The sequence below is a fragment of the Athalia rosae genome, chromosome 4 (genome assembly GCF_917208135.1).
Source record: "Athalia rosae chromosome 4, iyAthRosa1.1, whole genome shotgun sequence".
Lineage (NCBI taxonomy): Eukaryota > Metazoa > Arthropoda > Insecta > Hymenoptera > Athaliidae > Athalia > Athalia rosae.
Window position 1 is genome coordinate 8,453,179 of NC_064029.1, and position 19,536 is coordinate 8,472,714.

The 19,536-nt window shown below is 37.5% G+C and overlaps 2 protein-coding genes across 10 annotated transcripts; one reads left to right on the forward strand and one right to left on the reverse strand.

Annotated features, from left to right (window-relative positions):
* The first annotated feature begins 25 nt into the window (after positions 1-25).
* LOC105684414 (A-kinase anchor protein 9) lies at positions 26-15,287 on the forward strand. Of its 9 annotated transcripts, none has more exons than XM_048654042.1 (20): positions 26-324; positions 789-926; positions 1,030-1,281; positions 1,427-1,606; positions 1,743-2,078; positions 2,170-4,542; positions 5,247-5,387; positions 5,695-6,002; positions 6,114-6,826; positions 6,933-7,060; positions 7,406-7,462; positions 8,223-8,390; positions 8,728-8,805; positions 9,297-12,045; positions 12,164-12,509; positions 12,597-12,747; positions 12,827-13,387; positions 13,472-13,762; positions 13,833-14,395; positions 14,502-15,287. In XM_048654042.1, the coding sequence occupies exons 1-20, from the start codon at positions 274-276 to the stop codon at positions 14,614-14,616; spliced, it is 9,699 nt and encodes a 3,232-aa protein (XP_048509999.1). In that variant the 5' UTR covers positions 26-273; the 3' UTR covers positions 14,617-15,287. The 9 variants fall into 9 exon arrangements, with proteins under 9 accessions (XP_048509999.1, XP_048510000.1, XP_012253145.2 ...); XM_048654043.1 differs by having other exon boundaries at positions 7,409-7,462; XM_012397722.3 differs by having other exon boundaries at positions 5,716-6,002.
* A 54-nt stretch (positions 15,288-15,341) lies between these two features.
* Positions 15,342-18,692, reverse strand: LOC105684417 (2-phosphoxylose phosphatase 1). Its single transcript, XM_012397731.3, has 3 exons — positions 17,901-18,692; positions 17,628-17,795; positions 15,342-17,526 (listed from the first exon to the last, which is right to left on the reverse strand). The coding sequence occupies exons 1-3, from the start codon at positions 17,989-17,991 to the stop codon at positions 16,211-16,213; spliced, it is 1,575 nt and encodes a 524-aa protein (XP_012253154.2). The 5' UTR covers positions 17,992-18,692; the 3' UTR covers positions 15,342-16,210.
* Positions 18,693-19,536: the final 844 nt, after the last annotated feature.

Here is a 19,536-nt window from a genome sequence, read left to right on the forward strand (position 1 = left end):
GAAGTGTAGATTGCCAATACTTCGATAGATTCTACCTCCATGATTCTACCCCTCGATTGTCTCGAATGTTGGGGCAACCAATTGAACCAATTTGTTCGTTGGTAATTACAAACCGTCATTCGTTAGAACGGTTCAGCATTTTTAAGAAGAACATTTTCGAGATGTAGTTGAAAGGGATTTAACTTTTGTGATTTTTACTTTCTAACAAGTTTATTCTACGTGACAGCTGTATTGTTTTAAGTAACCTACGTATAGAAATAAGTATCAACGAGAATGGACGGAGATGAGAAAAGGCAGCGGGCTTTAGAGGCTGGCCGGGAAATGGTTGGTACCCAAATGACTTTTTCCATTTATAATTAGTGAGGGTATTTTTAAACGCTATCACAGCCTCTCGATCTCCTCAATGTTGTTCTATGCAGTATTCTTGCTAACAACTGTTCATCAGGCTTTGATACAGTTCAATCATACCTAACCACTGACTGTCAATAAACTAATTATCCCAGTTTCATACTGGTGCAGCAACTGATTCTTTCCTTTCCTGCCTTTTAAATCAGCAATTAATGAATTCACTCACAATCAGTTGACCTTTTTGCATATGCTATGTGCGCTGATCTTTAAGTCAATTCAAAACCTATTGTACTCAATGCTGTGGACTGTAATGGCGGTTGATTTCAATGAGTAAACTAGAAAGTATTCACTTCATTAAATTTTTTAATATTGTGGAACATGTTCAGAAATATGCCAAATGCATTCGAATTTTTTTGTAATTGTTTTACATTGATTTTCAGCTTGCAAAATTTCAAGCTGAACGTTTGTGCAGTAGTCATAATAGCAGCACTAATCATTCAGCTGAACCTTCAGATGCCGAATTCTCTCACAACGAAGCCCAGGTGCCATCTACCGAAACTCAAGGTGCCAGTATTAGTGTAAGTATAATGACCGCTGCTTTCAGGCGATATCCTCAAATGTGATAACACATTTTATGTGATCATATCAGTGATATCTTGTGTTTTTGATTTTTCAAAATAGATGAACGTTTCTTTGAGAGATTTGACTCATAGCAGTGTTAGTATGAGCGAAGGAGAGGGTGAAGGTGACTTGGAAGGGATGGCTGGTAGGGTAGCTGAGCTGGAGGAATTGCTCCAAGGAAAAGAAGCAGTAGTGGAAGCTCTGAATGCTGAAATTGATAATTTGAGAGGTGAAGCGTCATCTCCAAATTCATCTCAAAGCCATGCTAGCAGTATTAATTACAAAGACCTTGTGCTGACTTATCACGCAAAGGTAAAAATTGGTCATTTAACCGTTTGTTTTTACTATTGTTTCGGCCACAGGTCTTCATTATCTGTTTTTTGAACTTCTGAATTATCACACATTTTCTTAGTCATCAATACTCTTTTCACTCATATTTTCTATCCTCTACTTACAGCTCCAAGAATTCGAAAGAGCTGTTAGCCAACGTGATAAGCTCATAGAAGATTTAACTGCATCTCTGGAACAAACACTTTCAGCCCGAGACAGTTTGTTACTCCAGTTGAATGCTCTGAACGCCATGCAACTGGAAAATAGAGCTCCTGCAGTTGATGATGATAAACCTTTGCGTGAAAAAGTGAGCATTTGATTTACTGAATATTTTTTCCACCTCTTTCATGTATCTCAACTTGTATGAAAAGTTCATTTTTTTGGGTTCGGGAATGGCATATTATATCCGATTATTTTCATCATCGCGAGACGTATCTTTACAGATAACTAGTATGGAGAATGAGTTAGTTGAACAAAAAATGCTTATCCATGAGCTGCAAACTCAGCTCAATAAATCCAGCAAGAATGAAAAGAGGCTAGAAATGGCGAGTGAAACGCAGAAAGCTGAGATAAATGACTACAAACTTCAGATCGATCAGTTGAATGAGCGTATTCGTATTGGAGCAGCTGAAAACAATTTGAATATCAATGAAACACTAGAACAACAAAAACAATATGAAGCACGTGTTGAAAAAATCAAACGTGATATGCAAGTGATTTTGGAAAAATTTACAAATGAGACTAACGCACATGCAGCAAAGCACCAGAGTGAGCTAAAGGTAAGATTATGCCAAATGTTTTCTGTCGGTTCTACTTAATTCATTCCTCACTTCTAAATTCTATGATTTCATTTTTGATTTTTTGTTCCAGGAGTTGTCGGCGTCTCACAGTGAGGAGCTTATTCGGCTTAAAGATAAGTACGAATCACAATTGAAACTACTCACAGAAGAAAATAGAATATTATCTGACCGTCTGAACAGAGAGTTGCCGGATCTCGAAAGTAGGCATGCCAAAGAGCTGTCCGTGTTTCAAACCCAATTAACAAATTATAAAAAAACAGTTGAGGCGTTAAAATTGGAACTGATGAATCATTCAGAAGCCCAGAAAACAGCCCAGGCGGAAGTTGGATTATACAAATCACGCATTGAAGATCTTACATTGCAAATGGAGAGCAATCGTCGTCAACAATCATTGAAGTATAAAGCTGAGAGAGAAATGTTACAGGAACAAATAAGGCTGCATAAAATTCAGCTGGATGAAATAACCTCGAAGTATGTAGCGTCTACTAGTGTTTTGGAATCCAAAGAAAGTATCGAACGCTCATTGGAACAAGCTTTGACCAATGTTACAATACTAAGGCAGGACAATGAATCGCTCAAACATAAATTAGACGATCTTTCGGCTAAGTACTCAGCTGCTCAGTCTCTCATTGAAAACAGTCAACTACATGAGCGATCAATGAATAGTAGAATATTTGACTTAGAAAAGTCATTATCGCGTTTAAGTGGAGTCAGTATTAACACGGGGAGTGAATTCAATGAAACCACATATCAGACGTTCGACGAAGTAGCGTTGCAGTTCCAAATGACTAAGCAGAGGTTGGATGAGAAAGCATTATTAGAAAGGAAGTTGGTCGAGAGAATTAATGGACTGGAAAATGATGTTGCTAGATCAAACGAAGAACTGGTACAAGCTACAGAACGATTAGAAAGAGCTAGTGATGAGTTGCAAAAAGTGAACCAGGAATTAGAAAAGGTTACTCTCACAAATCGGTCGTATGAAAAACAATTAAAAGATATGAGAAATTCGCGTGACAAATTGAAGGGCGATTCGGATTCAGTTAAAGAATCAACTTCTGCTACAGCAGAATTGTTCCAAGGTTCACTGTATTTTGGAGCAGACGAAGAAACTCAAAAAGGATGTGCTGAATTTTCAAAAGAAACAGACTTGTGTCAGATAAAACTATTAAAGGATCAAATCGAGATATGCAGAAATGAAAATAAGAACTTGCAGGAGCTGGTAACTAAATTAGACAACGAAAAAGAACATCATGCCAAACATATACAATCATTAACTGATAAATTAAAAAGATCCCAGGATGAAGCTGGTCAACTAAAAAAAGGACTTGCAGCTGCATGGGAGCAATGCGCAGAAGTTGAAGAAAGATTAAATCAGACTTTGGCAGCTAATGAAAGTAGTTTTAATGAGTCAATGTTCACCATTTCACATAAGGATGGTAAATTGGGTGATCAATCCGACTCGCCAAATGCAACGACTCAAGACCCAGAGGTTTTGTTGAAAGGTGATACAAAATTATCAGTTGGAAGTCAGCAGTTACAGGTAGAAGTTGCTGCAACCTTGGAGAGAAAAATAGCTGAATTAATTGCGGACAAAGAAGCAATAACAAAAGAAAATGAAACCTTGATTGAAAAACTGCAAAATTATGAAGACGTTACTGTTAAATTAGAGAAGTTACAAGAGAAATTCGATGAATTGAATCGAGAAAAGCAGAGGTTACTCGAGGAGAATGAACATTTAACTAACAAGCAATCCAAGGAAAATATAAACAGTCTTCAATTACAAATACAACAATTAATAGAAGAGAAAAATTCTCTGCTTGAAGAAAAAGATGCATTATTGAAACAAAACCAAGAATTGATAGAAAAACATGGTAACGCAATGAATGTAATGAAAATGGAGACAGCTGGTGAAGCACAGAATTTCAAGTCTTTGTCATTAGGTTTGCAAGATAATACTTTGAGCCTAAGTAATCTTAAAGTAGAGCTCGAGACTCGTCATGCCAAAGAAATGGAAGAATTGAGGACATACTTCGAACAAAAATGTTTACAGATGGAAAAACAGTATTCTGAAGAAGTGTTCAGTCAGCAGTCCAAAAAAATGTCTGATAATGACAGTGAGATAGAAGAACTAACTGACGATTTATACTTTGGAGGAGGTGGTGGTGATTGTTTGAATATTTCTGGTCAGCATTCAAAGACTGACAGCGAGCCTAAAAACAAAATTGTTCAGAACGAGAATGAAAATATGCAAGAATCCAAGTTAGAAAATAGGGAAAAATTTACATCGATACAACAAGAATTATACCAGAAAATCCAAGAGCTAGAAGATCTTAAAGCTGATTATGAACGGAAATTCCTAGAGCAGCAAAAACTTCATGAAAAAGTTGTGCACGATTTAGAAGCACAAGCAGATAGACGTGGGCCCTTCAAAGCAGTTAGTCAGGTGAGGAACAATGGATCTATATTATTACTTACAAGTTATTTCGGCATGTGAATACTCACACAATGTGTGTGCAATGTTGTTTGTGCAAAAATAGCCTGCCAAAGGTATTTGTTCCAAGGCATGTCGGGTGACATTAGAGATGGCCATTATCAAAATTCAGATTACAAGAACGATTGTAAACTTGACAGAATAAACCAGCTTCAAAACTTGTGGTCACAGTGCTTTAGGGTTTTTCGTAATTGATTCAAATTCTGTCAAATGTCTCATTCTTCGTAATTTACTTTAGCTATTATCCACATATGAGTTCTACTGTACATGTATCTGGTGCAACCTTTGACACTGTTATCTATATTGATGCAAATCCATAAATTGCCATGTATTTTATTTTACTGTTCGGAGATCAGTTGGGCGTTTCAGTACATACAGACGTTATGCAGAACTTCACTCTTTCAAAGTAATTCATTGTTAATTGTTGATAACATGAAAAATATAAAAAAATATTTGACTTCAATAAGACAGTAATATAACATTAATTATTTTACTGAGCATGCATGGGTTGGAGGTGTGTAGTATGTCCCAATTGTCAAGATCTTAGTTGTTTAATACTTCTATCAATAATTGTCTATACTAGATGTATGTGACATATCATAAATCCCATTTGTAACTAACATATGTGTTGTGTGGACCTGAACCCGCGCATGCAGCCATGTCAAACGGATTTGGATCCAATTGCTCTGGAAAGTGGCGAATTGACGGAACTGAGAGCTGCCTACAGTCATCAGCTAGAAGAACAAGTCGCACTGGCCAGGCTTGATATCGTCAACGCACTTCAGGAACAGATACAGGTAGCTTATAGCCACCTGCAACTGCTTTCTCACATTTTAGAGGCTTATGCTAATTCCAACTTGTTTCGTTTCACTAAATTTTACCAGTCATCTCGAATGTTGCGTCTAAAGAAATAGAATGCTAAAAGGGGCGAATGATTTTAAAATATTTTCTTTGCTACTCAGTGAAGAACTCTACAGATGAGACATATATTATAGAATCATTCTGCAGAGCATACATCATTGCAATTGTATACCTGGGTGTTGGTAGCAGGGAGCTTTTTAACAGAATACAAAAACTTCATATCTGAGAGCAATATTTTGATAGCGTGACATCGGCATTATGCAGGCATTGCTGTCGACCGATGAATCAGATGCACAACAGAGTTGGCCTGCCGAACTTCTCGAACTCCGAAATAAATTCACTGATGATTCCAAGCGTGAAATACAGGAGTTAAAGGAGCAACATCTTCTGGAACTGGCTCGACTTAAAGAAGAACACTCACGTTTGCTGTCCAGATCCATCGAACGACATGAACAGGAACTGAATAAAATCAGAACAGAACTCCAGGATACAGGAAAGCAACGGCTAGAAGGTGGTGATTTGAGCCAGGAAAATCAACTCATCAGAGAAAGGTGCACAACCACATAAAAAATATAATTTTGATATTTTATATTTTGTATAAGCACTCTTAACTATTATCAGAAAATTTGATGAAATATCGATATTTGTCATTATTGTTGCAGAGACAACTTACACAAGACGTGTTTGACCCTGAAAACCTTTGTTAGTGAGCTGATCAACTACTTTACTATGTGTGAAGAAGAAGTTAACAATACCTTAATATATGAAGTGCTCAAGACTCAACTATCAAAATCTGTAGTTATGGAAAGTGACAAAGAACAGGCGTCGTTTAACAATATTGAGGGGCATGGTGATAATTTATCATCAAACATCAGCTGTCCTGCTGCTGAAACAGCTTTGGTAAAACCTCCAGTGGCTAATATCAAACGAGTCCATTTTGCACCTCGTCATGCTACCATCAAAACCCTGATGAAAGATGATAGTTCATTATCCGAATTAACGGATTGTGAAACGGACATTGCTCAAGAGCTGAAAATTGAGCTGGATAACTGTTTAGATCGTCTTAAATCCGAGGCTGCCCAGATACTGGGAGTTTCATCAACACCTGAAGAATCTAAAATTGATATCCTTGCAAAGCAAGTTCTGTGGTCTAGCAAAGTAAATGAAGAGCTCGGTATTAAATTTGCAGAAGCAGAAGATCTGATATTTAGTTTCCAACAAGAAAACGAATCTCTGCAAATAAAGATACAAGAACTACAAGGAAAGTTGACTTCTCTCGTCAATAAAAAGGAAATAATCAGTGAAGGATATGGAGAACATGAAGAGTCAGGAGTTGATGTAATTGCAGAGAGTTCGTCTCAACTTCAAGAAAGAGGTGCGTTGATTATGTGAATCTATTTGCTTTGTATATATATAACATGAGATCAGTTATTCAGGTATCTCGATTTCCAACACTATTAATGATGACACTTTATTTTCAGTGAGAACTGTGTTATCCAATGGAGGTGGCGACAATTCTTACCTATTGCAGTTGATAGAAGATTTATGTCGACAAGGTGACAAAGTTGCAGATGAAGCAAGAAAGGAGAAAGAAGATTTGCAGTTACAGGTAATAAATGTTTAAGTTGAATGTGAAGATTGCATGAATATTATCAGATATTTAGGGATAGTTGGTATGTTGTATGAAACATTTTGGTGTCTGCATAAGATGTGTAATTATTGCATTATTTAATTGTAGAATTGCGATTACTTTATCCTGTACACGCAAATCACTTGGAGTTTCTTTTGATAATTGAGTTGTTTTACATAGAATTTTTTTGTTTCGTATTATCGGTATTTTGCAGTAGCTTTATTTATTGGAGATTGAGAAAAATTATTCAAGTACATTGAAAACTTCCTGTGACGGTGGAGTACAGATTTTATGACATTGATTTGCATTCTGTTATCTTGCCAGCAGGTATCTTTTGACCCCACTCCTCCCCCATACATTCACAGGGTTTGCTGCCGAAAGGTAAATCAAAGGATCACTAATATTAATATATAAATGCTACAATAAACTTATGCTATTTCCCCTCTTAGTCGATACAAACTTTGATACAGTTTTGGCATATAGGAACTTGGGTTATTGTCCTTCATTCTTGAATAAACAAATTAATCATTTTTATTTAATCCAAAAGTACTCAATATCGAATGCAATCACCTATTGAAAATTGAAATGATTTCTAAATATTGTCGCTTGGTTATGTGCTTGCATGGTGGAGTGAGTGGTTAACATGAAATCATTCAAATATGTCCTTCTTGTTATGGTAAATTATACTTCAATATAATTCTGGATTCCTATCGTTTCATCTTATACTTGGTTTTGATAGCGATCATGGTTTTTCTCATAGTTGCTTGGTGTTTTCAATCCTTGATGTTGGTACTTCATTTTTTCATAACTTAGTTGCCAGCGATTCTTTGCTTTGCATATAGATCTATACGAATTTATGATTACACTCCTGTCTGAATTCCAATTGTTGTGAATTAGATATGTATAACATAATTGTTTTTCTTTAAATTATTGTTAGATTTATTTTGCTCACAATTAATCAGTTCATTAACTTCTATGAGTCAAATAGAACTGGTTCACTTTTCATTTCAATAATTTTAGTGCTTATTCGTGATTTAATAATTTATAACATTTTCTACGAAACGGCTTGTCAATCTTTTTATTCATGCATTTTAGTGATCATCACTATGAACATCAAAACAGTTAAATTGAATATGTTTAGATTGAGGCAGCAGACAAACAGCTAAAAGCCATGCGAAAATTCCTTGAAGAACAGGCTGGTGAGCGTGAAGTTGAAAGAGATGAGGCAGCTCGCAAAATAGAATTATTACTCGAACAGCTCAAAGAGAAAGATCGTGAAAAAGAACGTGATCAACGCATCACCACGGAGGTGAGTCTTATAACTGAGATAATAGATGTATTCATAGTTATCTTGAATCTTTCAAATTCGCATATTTTTACAGTTCTGAATAATATGGTATATACACTGTTAATAATTTTGTGGCTAGATTTATAACACAGGTTGTGGTCGACCTAACGATAATCGCAAAGTAATATACTATTTTAATCAATTTTTTTTCCAATACATATAAATATAATGGAATAGAACAGCTTGTAACACGCATCGCAGCATCATATTTTAACACACGTTTTTTGTCATTGTGGTAAATTTCACGTACATCACGTTTTCTGCACTGTGGTTTTGGTTTTCTGTTTGTCACGCAAAGCTGTCTCCGCTATCGCCTCTACCACCATCAACTCATGCAGTTGCCCAACTGCTTCGTTCAACTGACATCGAAGCGACTGTGAGTGTAAAATTCTTCTCTAACAAAAAAATGTACATTTATTGAACACTAAATAATATTCAAATATCAGGCAAAAAATCATAACAAGATGCGATAGGGTCTATCTCTCAAAATTCATCTACCTTTATCATGAGTTAACGATTCTTCATGGCTATGGTAAATGAGAACTCTTAATCTTGGTGGTTTCATTAACATTGAATGTCCTTGTGTCAGAAAATAATTCAAACTCAAGATCAGTATAAATGAAATAATTCTTGATAAAATATTCTTTAATCGCGTACTCAAGCATCAAATACAGAGATTGGAGATAATTAGTTATTCTTATTTATTTTATTGAAGGATATAACATTTAGTAACATTTGCTACTTAACAAGTGTTATATCTGTGCTTTAACTGTTGCGTAAAGCTTTATAGTTTAATTGTAAGATCAACACCAATGCACGCATTATGTAAATATCACTTGAAGAACAGATCAATTGCAAAAAATATAGGTGGAAGCTCTTGAATCCCAGATGCACGAGATGTCATCTATGATGTCAGAAGCTGAGGCTCGAAAGTCTGAAGTTGAGAGTGAATTGAAGGCAGCAATTGACAAGATATGGGTCTTGCGAGACATCATTACCGATCTTGAACAACAGGTCCAAATGAAGACGCAAAGGGAAGAGGTTTTACAAAACCAGATTGACCAGTTGAAAGAAGAGATTAATGCACAAACTAGAAATCAGCAAGAATTAACACAAGAGTTAGATGCAATTAAAATGGGGAGCGAAAACAGTCAACTAAATGAGCACATTAGTCATCTTCAGGAGGAGCTCAGAAAACATAAAATTAGCGCTGAACATTTTGATGTAAACTCATCCGCCTTGAAACAAATGAAAATGGAATTACGAGACATGGATATTCAGTTTGATAAAAGAATTAAAGAACTTGAGGCATTGCATATGTGTGGCTCCGACTTAAGCTTAAGTCAACCTAGTGAAGATATTTCTGTGAGGGAACAGATTGATGCACGTCGATGTCCCACGCCGGATGACCCCCAGGCCCCACCTACTTTGCCACTTGATCAGGTTCTCAGACTGAAAGAAAAAATGATAAAACATAGTAGAGCTGAAGAGGTTGCTTTCAGGAAGATTAAAGACCTAGATATGCAACTAACGGCTTTGAAAAATCAAAACGAGGAGCTTCAAGCAGAACAAGAAATCTTACAACAGACTACTTCTGAGCAGCTATTCCAAATTGAAGCAATGCGGGGCCGACTTGAGCAACAAAAACAGAGTGCTCCCTTTGCTCAAAGGCAGGCAACCTCACGATTGGAGCTACAACTGCATGAAGCTAATGCCAAGCTGCATTCGTTAGAACGAGGACTAGCTGATAAAGAGCTACAGATAAGAGATATTCAGATGCAGTTGGATCGTGCAAATAAATTGTTATTAGAAAAAGAAGGGGAAATCGCAAGTGTTGTTCAAACTGAGAATAACACGATCCAGAAGTTAAGAGATCGTCTTGAAGTGATTGAAGAGGAAAAAAAATTACTAGAGGCAAAGGTCGGATCGCAGGAACGAGTTCAGCAGGAGTTACCGCATCTGCTTGATTCCATGCTGGAGGATAAAAACGAAGAGATCGATCATCTGAAAGACCAATTGTCGAAGAAAGAGAAACAGTTAGAGATGTACCTCTCTCTTAATTTGGATGAGAATCAACTAAAAGAATTCTTGAAACAAGCAGAGCCTAAGAACAGTGCTCGCACTCTGAGCGATATTCTGTCCATTCATTCCGAGTGTGAAGAATTTCCAGAAGCAATTAGGGAGGCTGTTAATCTGACACAAACCTTGCCGTACAATCTTTCTAACTTGAGGACTCCGAGTGACACGAGTCAACCGAAATATTCCATACAAGTAACTCCCATGCCTGCAATTGAACCAATAAAAACAGGAGCTGATGTACCTCGATTAGAATTGCACTCTCAATCTCGAAGCTTGTCCGAGAGCTCTATTCCTCATTCTCAGAGCTTGAATGGAGCAGTATTAATTCGCAGTATATCTGAATTAAAATCGCCAACAACTGAGGATAATAGTAGTTCTGGTCAAGAAAACGCGAATTCTCGTAATGTACTGGAGAGTGAAGGAAATGAAGAAAATCTGTCCAAAGAAAATTTATCTCTGGAAGCGCTAGAGTCTAGTCCGCTTAGAGTTGAAGAACCATCACCTGGTCTATTAAACGAAAGTGTTAGCCAGTGTCCACGACACGGTAACATCTCGACCGAATCAAAGAATAAGAGTCTCCAGAAATCAGCGGAAGATTTAAATCACAGTCTAATCCAAGGTCTGGAAAATCAGTTAGGTCGGATCAAAGACGAACTTGAAATAAAATCGAATAAATTGATCGAACGGGAAGCAGAGCTTGAAGCCATGCAACGCGACCTTCTAGAACTCCGTGTAGAATTGAAAGATACAATTGAAACATTGACATGGGATAAATTTTTCTATAAAGAACAGTTCGAATTGACTCAAGCCTCGGAAAGTAAAATAAAACAAGATTTAGTCGAAGTTGAAAATACGTTGAAGCTGAGAACAGAAGAACTAGAGGAACATAAAGGTAAAATTCAAACAAATGAAAGAATCTTGAATGAATTGCGTGAAGAAAATAATCGCAGAAAGATGGAATTCGATGCTCAAGTTAGCAAACTTGTTGAGAGAATCGAAGAAACTCTGCGGGAAAAGACTCAAGAACTGAAGAACCTCAGAGAAATTATTTTTGAAAAAGATATCACTATAGAAACACTTGGTACTCGTAATATTGAGATAGAAAGTGAAAACAAACAGTTGTATGAGTACAAAACGAAATTTGAATCCTGCAAACAAGAGTTGTCTAATTGTGAAGTTGAAATGCAGAGATTGACAGAAGGATTGAATAATAGGGATTTACTCATTAGACGACTAGAGGATATGGCAAGGCGATCTAGTTTGTCGGGTGCTTCATCACCCAGTGAAAATAAAGACCAAGAAATTCATCACTTGCAAGAACATCTTAAAGAAAAGGACAAAGTTATTCGACAAATGAGCGATGATAGTAAGAGTTTGCAAAGAGCTTTGGAAACTATACAAAATAAAATGAGAGAATCTGGTAATGTTGTCGAATTGAGAAGAAAATTGAAAGAAGAAAGAAGGGTAAATACGGAACTCAAAGAGATGGTTGAAAAATTGCAAGATGAACTTGAACACCTTCGACCTCATTCATCTCGTGAGTGTTACTCAATTGTGATAATTAATTGTTTATTAATCGTACAGGATATACAATTTTAACATTATAGATTTTTACCTTCCATTGGTGCATCTGACATTGTTTTATAATTTTTCAGAACCATCAGAAGACGAAGACGATATAGAAGATATGGTTCAAAGAGAACTCCAGGTGTCTGCACGCCTTGACAAACAAATCATGAGCGCTATCGAGAGTGAAACCGAAGACGGTGTAGGTACCAGAAGACGTATTGAAAAACACGCGTGTAATTCGTTGGATATCGAACCTGTCGATCATGTTAGGCGAGACAAAGTTGCGCAAAGATATAACGACCTTCGTCTGAAGCTAAAAGCAGCTCAAAAATCGAATGAGGAATTAACGAAAATGAAAGATGACTTAGAGATCGTGACTGAAATGCTCAAATCTCAAATCACGGAATACGAAAACCGTATACTACAAATAAAGTAAGTGAAATTTTAGTCATCTCACTCACATATGTTGTCAGAGTTGCCGAACTCTAGTATGAACAATCTTCTGTCAATGTACCTTAGGTCAGTCTTGGAAGAAGAGTCAAAAACTGTGACCAGATTAGATAAAGAGCTTGCGAGAGAAAGAGATACAAGTCGCCAACTCAAAATACATTATCAGAGGGAACAAACCGCCAGCCACCAGGCTCAAATGCAAGACTCTGAAATGATTGCAGTTAGTACTATACACTTTTTCTGTTTCGAATTTCATGTGCATTTTTTGATGTTTAATGATGAACGATATCTCTATGTAGGCTTTGAGGATGAAGTTGGAAGCTTCTCTGGATGCAGAGGCGAAATTGCGTTCAGACTTATCGGCGATGCGTCGAGAACACAAGAGCATAGAAACGGAATTAAATGTTGTCATAGAAAAAATGAAAGCTCAGAAGCTAGACGATGCAGTCGATCTAAAAGAGAAATATCTACAAGAGATGATTGAAGCAGAACAAAAAAAATATGTAGCCATTGCAGAAAAGTGTGAAAAGGAGGAAAGAAAAAACATCGAACTCGCAGATAATATCCGTAGAATAGAGAACGAGAAAACAAGGTACGAAAGAGAATTGGAATTGGCTAATGACCACAAAGAAAAATTGGCTAGCAAACTGGCTCTAGTTGAGGGAATCAAAGAACACTTGGAAACAGATTTGAAAAGAACCAAAGACGATTTAAAAGCTAGAGAAGAAGAATGCGAATGGCTGCAAAAAAGAATAGACACTATTACTGAAGCTGAAGCAAAGAGGCAACAGCAAAGAACTGACGAACACAACGAATTAAAAAGTCTTAGACGAGAAATCGCCAACACTCGAGAAGTTATGGTAAGTGAATCCATATAAACCGCTTTTCTAAAATGTGTAATTTATCCCGATAGTGTAAATTACACAATATTTTTTGCCGTACAGCTTGACCTTGAAGCAGACATGTTGCAATCCAAAAAAGAATTGGCGAAATATCACGAAAGACAGGAGCAATATGTTCAATACATCGAAACTGAACGAGCCAGGACAGCTGAGTTGGTGAAGAAACTGGCTGCTGCTAAAGATGAGGAAAAAAGACTAAAAGAAGTCATCGGTGACATGCAAAATGACCTGCAAATAAGCGTGAAGAGAGAACTTGAGCTTACCAATGAATTACAAAACGAAAGACTTTGCAGTGAAAAAAATATTCCAGCTAAATTTGTCCAAAAAATCCAGGTGCGTTTAAATTTGATTTCGTCTCTATCATTTCAACATGTTATGTCATTAAACTATATGCTTGTTCCAGCATTTGAATGAAGATTTGAAAAAACAAGTGGCTGACAAAAATGCTCTCCATGAAAAGCTAATTAAAGCAAGAGAAGAAAAGGAACTGCTAGTTACAAGAGTCCGAACTCTAGAGTCCCAAATACTGCATCAAAATCAAACGGCAAACAATGCGAGCGCAATGAGCGCAGAGATGGTGGAAAAATTACAACATTTCTATGGAAAGTTTTTGCGGACCGATAGCCGGCGCAAAGCATTAGCGTACCAGAAACGTTATCTACTTTGCGTAGTCGGTGGATATCAGCTCTGTGAGGCAAGTACGCTATCCGTACTTGCTCAGCTGACTATTGTACAGCGAGAGCACACAACCACCAGTAACAACCGAAAATCGCCGAAAGTTCGCTTTAGATGTGCAGTCTTGGCCGTAGTCAGCATTCATAGGATGAAGTGGTTGATCGTCCGTTGGCGAACCGGTAGGAGAGTTGGCGCTAATGCTGTTCTTGGAATTCCTGACCAATCATTCATACCACTACGCAAAACGACCTACAACCATTCGCCACCTGTCAAAGATAGGCCGCCGAACACGTAAGTTCCTTTTATTTCATAGTTTTTCATGTCGAGATTTGAGTAATGACGAAAGTACGAATTATCGTTGCTCTGCTGATGATATCTTATTTAATTATTTTTCCAGAAGAGACAACAATCTTGGAGGATTCACTCTAGAGCACTATCTGGACCGTTTTGCAAGTATTCAAAAAAAACTGGACCATGCTATGATCGATGTCGGTCACCTGACGTCTGACTGATAGAGATTGATTACTTTTAATACATTACCTCAAACGTTTCGTTTACTGTTTCGTGAGTACAAAAAATATCAATTGTTACTATATTACATTTATAATAATGTTGGACAAATTGTGCCCTGCACAAATTGCATAATGCAGTCATCGATAGATGGCTTGTATGGGATGGCATTTTCTGTCTGTGTAAAGTTGATACCCGCGTTTAAAAATCGTTGGATCAACCACACTAAACGAAAATGTAAAAGAAAACTGGGCATTCGAACAAAAACAATTAGCTTGTTAACGTAGGTCCTGATTTGATTGAATCATGTATATACACGGCATTCGATACAACGAATAAGTTCAACATATTTCGATGGTTTGCAACTAGTCTTAAGGTTTTAACGTATAATATTTTTATTGTATTTTTTTCTTCCTTTTTTACCGATTTTATGCTAGGTTTGTCGTAAGTCGTTGTAGAGTTAATTTCGTACCCGGTAATGAATGTGATTTTGTTGAGCCGTCTGATTAAGCGTCACACATACCTATTATTCCAAGGAACATGACCAAAGCATTTTGGAGCTTTTAATATTTAGCGTTTACGGTAGAAACGAACATGTGCCTTGTACAATGTATTATATATTTATTAAATGACTGTTTTTTATATTATGAATGAATAAAACGTTACCACTCTATCACAATTAGTACAGTTTGAAATTTCAAAGAAAAGGCATACTTTTTGACATGAAAACTTGATACTTTTCTTTTTATTTTTAACAATGTTTGAATATACAATCTTATAGAATATGTGTACATCAAAACAACATGTTTATACACCGGACGTATCCGGCCAATTAGCACAATTTATTCATGATATAGTTGTTCAGGAATCTAACAGAAGTACCTATTTCATGTTCAAATACATCAGTATAGGCATTATTACTAGACTTTTAAACTTTCGAAATTACAACGGATTCAAACATAGTAAACGATCTGGCTCAAATGGATGAAGTTGACCAATTATTATTAACTTAGACACCAAAAACGAACATTTACATGTGTTTGTGGGTTTACATTATTATATACATATATACATCACGTATGATAAAATATATATGGTGGCCATCTAAAGCTATGTATATATTTATATTAATTTATATTTACTTCAACGTGCTAGAAGACTATGTTCTTAAGGCTTTCTTGAATAGATTATACAATTAGTGAATCGTGTAAACATGTGCTCGAAAACAACTCATTCCATGCCGTGACTCTCGGCTTAAAATCTAGGGCATACCTATATTAGGTAATTACTGAATTAATCAAGTAATAGAACTTACTGGGAGACCTAATACTTTCTTGGTAAAAATCTTACATCGTTCAAACTATAACTCGATTCATTAATTTAATTATCAGATAGGAAATCAGTGATTGTGTTTGGAAAACAAAATCAATCTACAACAGTGACCAACTTTTAATCTAATCGGAATTTGCAGTCCAGTTTCGAGAGAGATTCGGAATCCTTGATAACAGCTGTATAAATTCTGTACAAATATTCATGTATTTGGACCGCAAAGTGTTACGAAAATTTTTCAACGCTTTTCGATAGTGCTATTCATAATTATCGGCCTTGTTTACGCATAGAGCAGGCATCTTTGAAGTTTGTGGCGTTGAAAGGCGTAAAATAATCGTCGTGGAGTTGCCTGATTATCGCTTCGATCGGGCACAGTTTAGATTCTGTTTTAACTTTATCACTTTTATCTGATCTGTCGTGAATATTAACTCCAAAATAATTAGCATTTCTGCAAAATGGTATTTCTTGGGTAAAATCCTTACCGTTCACCACAACCCTGAAGTAAAAATCGCTAGCTACGTGGTTTTCGTTCTTGGGATTGATCTTGTAAACCTCGATTATAAACCGGGAGGCGTAATGCGACATCGCAAATCGGTCGCTGATCAAACCGAGAGCCGTTGCCAAATACTCCAGCGTTTTATCGTGTCCCGAATACAATACAATTTTAGGCTTGGCATCCGAAACTATCCTCAGCATGTGGGACACGATGTTTCTGAGCAAACCGTAGGCCCGTAACAGTCCGTATTTTCGTTGGCTGCGGCTTTTTGCGTGTTGTTTCGCCTCCCATTCCGTATATGCAAAGAGACTTGTAACGTGTTCAGTTTTAACGCAAAATTGTTGTACTTCCATGTCTATGCAGGGCAGAGGAGCGTTATGGCAAACGTAGGTGAGGAGAGCATCCCTCAAGGAATTTGGATCGGTGGTTTGCGCCTGGTCAGGCATTTCGAAGACCACATTAGCGGCCTGTTTAATTAAATTCGCAACAGCCGGGTGGGACTTGAGGTGCTCAGCCATTTCCTTAGAGTGTTGTTTACTGAATTTATCAGCCGCTGAACAGGCGCAATCGGAATTACAGAAGGCAAGACTCTGACTCTCCTGTAAACTTATTTTAGCGAAATTAGCGAAATTTTCAGTTTCCAGAAACGTGTAAAGTAGAGCAACGGCGCTTTGCACGGTTCTCCGGTAACGGGTGCTGTAGACTACCACGTCTTTAGACCCGATCGTGTTATTGCTCAGATTTAATTTGTTGTAATAAGTGTTTCTCAGGAGAAGTCCAGTCTTCAGTAGCTGGTTAACACCCAAACCAGTCAGCTGAGCGAGTTTACAATCCTTCGAGTTATCCGGCAGCATAGAAAATCCGTGAAATGGTCCCAAAAACTGCGTCCAAGCGGTCCTCGAATAGCTCGATACATTTTGAAGAAAATTTTGATATCCTAAGTAAGTGTTTTCCATCTCAGGATTACCGCTAAAATCTTTAGCGCAATTCACCGTCGTTATGTTTCTTATATGAGCTAGTGGCCCTCTGTCACCGTGTCTAATGAACACCAAAATTCCTTCCAAAGTCAAATTTCCCTCGACTTTTCCTACGAATAAACGAAGAATTAATTAATTGAAACAAATTATCATCGAATTATATTTTAACTTGTATCATAGATTTTTTTTCAGTTATACTTAAAATTTTCACCTTCGGCTCCGGGGCTTATGTCATCCGGTGGATTGCAGAATCTGAATATCTTTTTAGTTTTAGGATCCAGCTTAAGGTTTCTCGGAAATTCTCTGAGGGATATCTCGCTAGCGGGGCGTCTACCCGGGCTGGATGTTTTCTCCTCGATACCGATGTACTTGTACATCCCTAAAAATTAACGTGTGTGAGTAACATTATTCAGGTGAAAAAAAAGAATTTGAAAAAAAAAAAAAAACAAATCCAAATGCAAGTGAAAACACAAATTTGTATTACCAGCTACCAAGAGAAAGATCCATACGCTGAGTATCACGTAACAATAAAAAGCTCGGTGTTGGTATGAGAGACGGAGCATTTCCGGGAACATTTTATGCCCGTATAACAAACTTCGGTTAAATCAAGGTGGTCCAGGTGATGATCAAGTGTCACGAAAGTCGCGAACGACAAACGCATCGTTGATTAAATTCGCTAGTCACGCGGTGTACTCGCGTATTTCATCGACGGCACAGGTAGAGGATAAGGGGACGGCCACTGTTCAGCCATAATCGTTCTGCCGTGGGATGCACGACTCACAAGCTACCCACACGACACGCTATCTCCGCTTTTATACAGCCTTGCGGCACTCCGGCTTCTATACGGGGCGAAAATCGACTTCTCAATTCACCTACCTCCTTTTCACCAGGTTGGAGCCGTTACCAAGCGCAAGCGCTGCGCGGCTTCAATCGAACTGTAATTTTACAGCGCGGTATTAGGATCCAGGGGACTTTATATCTGCTAAAAACCCCGTTGAGAATGCCCCTGAATTCCGGTATACCCGTGCAGTAGAATGATAAATTTAAGGGCCTTTCCTCCGCGTTAAATCCGCTCCAAAAAGGCCCCTGAGACGGATTACCGAGTCCGGCTGTTTTCGAATCATGAATTATTCGATCGCAGAATATATTTCGGGATTCGTCACCACCTCGCGATATACCGTCAGGAGTTCAACACCTCACTAGATTTTCATTTGATCGAACTCTTATCTATTAATTTTATCGGTGAATTTTATTTATTCAACCAACGATCCTATTCGACGGTTGAACCGCGTACGTTTGTTCTTATTATCGTGTACGAGTCGGAGCGAATTCTTTATCTTTTGTCTATCAACGCGGCGCGGCGAGATGGTGCGGAAATTATAGCGTGGTTCATTCGCAATGAGATATAAAAATTTTTACGTCCGCTGCGACTGGCGAATTCCAAAAATCTTTATCAATCCAGTCCTTATTCTATTTTTTCCTTTGACAAATAAAAGTATCCTCTTTGTTCCTGCTATTTCAAGACCGTGATTTTTTCCACGCCGCATATCAACGCCCAGTATCTGCGTAATTTTGAAAATTCAACGACCAAAGCGTATAGTATTGGGATATTCCGACGCTGCAGAGGATGATATTTTATTTCAATTATTCGTGACTTATATTCCCCAAAAGGCGTGCATGGGTGTCTTTTTCATTGGCTATAGCCGGAGCACCGGACACCTCGAGCGGTAGCATCCCCTTTCAATTCCCAAAGTGCAGGTATTCCGCTACCCTTGGCTAATCCCGATCTTACTCAGATGTCCTCCATTTATAAATAGATATACACTTATCATACAGATCGTGCGCTCCATGATGTTTTATCCCCGAAAATGTGAACATAGGGGAATATAAGATTATCTCGATGCAACGAAAATTCTGGAGAAAAACTTTCGTCGGACAAAGTCTGTTTACTTACTGCGTTTTAAGTTCAGTACCAAACAATACGACTAAAGCGATATATCTTCAGCCGATGTTTTCTCACGGCTAATTCGTTCCGATATTCAGAGCAACGCTCGATAGGGTGTCCCCGCGGGTGCTTGATGAGTCAATTTTTCTTTGAAATTAAAATAGGAATAAACTTT

Coding starts and splice junctions, on each gene's coding strand:
- LOC105684414 (XM_048654042.1), top strand. CDS start 274: ATGGACGGAGATGAGAAAAGGCAGCGGGCTTTAGAGGCTGGCCGGGAA. Junction 8,391..8,727: donor ATCAACGCATCACCACGGAG/GTGAGTCTTATA, acceptor TGTCACGCAAAG/CTGTCTCCGCTATCGCCTCT. Junction 13,763..13,832: donor AATTTGTCCAAAAAATCCAG/GTGCGTTTAAAT, acceptor TGCTTGTTCCAG/CATTTGAATGAAGATTTGAA.
- LOC105684417 (XM_012397731.3), bottom strand. CDS start 17,991: ATGTTCCCGGAAATGCTCCGTCTCTCATACCAACACCGAGCTTTTTAT. Junction 17,796..17,900: donor GATCTTTCTCTTGGTAGCTG/GTAATACAAATT, acceptor GTTAATTTTTAG/GGATGTACAAGTACATCGGT. Junction 17,527..17,627: donor CATAAGCCCCGGAGCCGAAG/GTGAAAATTTTA, acceptor GTTTATTCGTAG/GAAAAGTCGAGGGAAATTTG.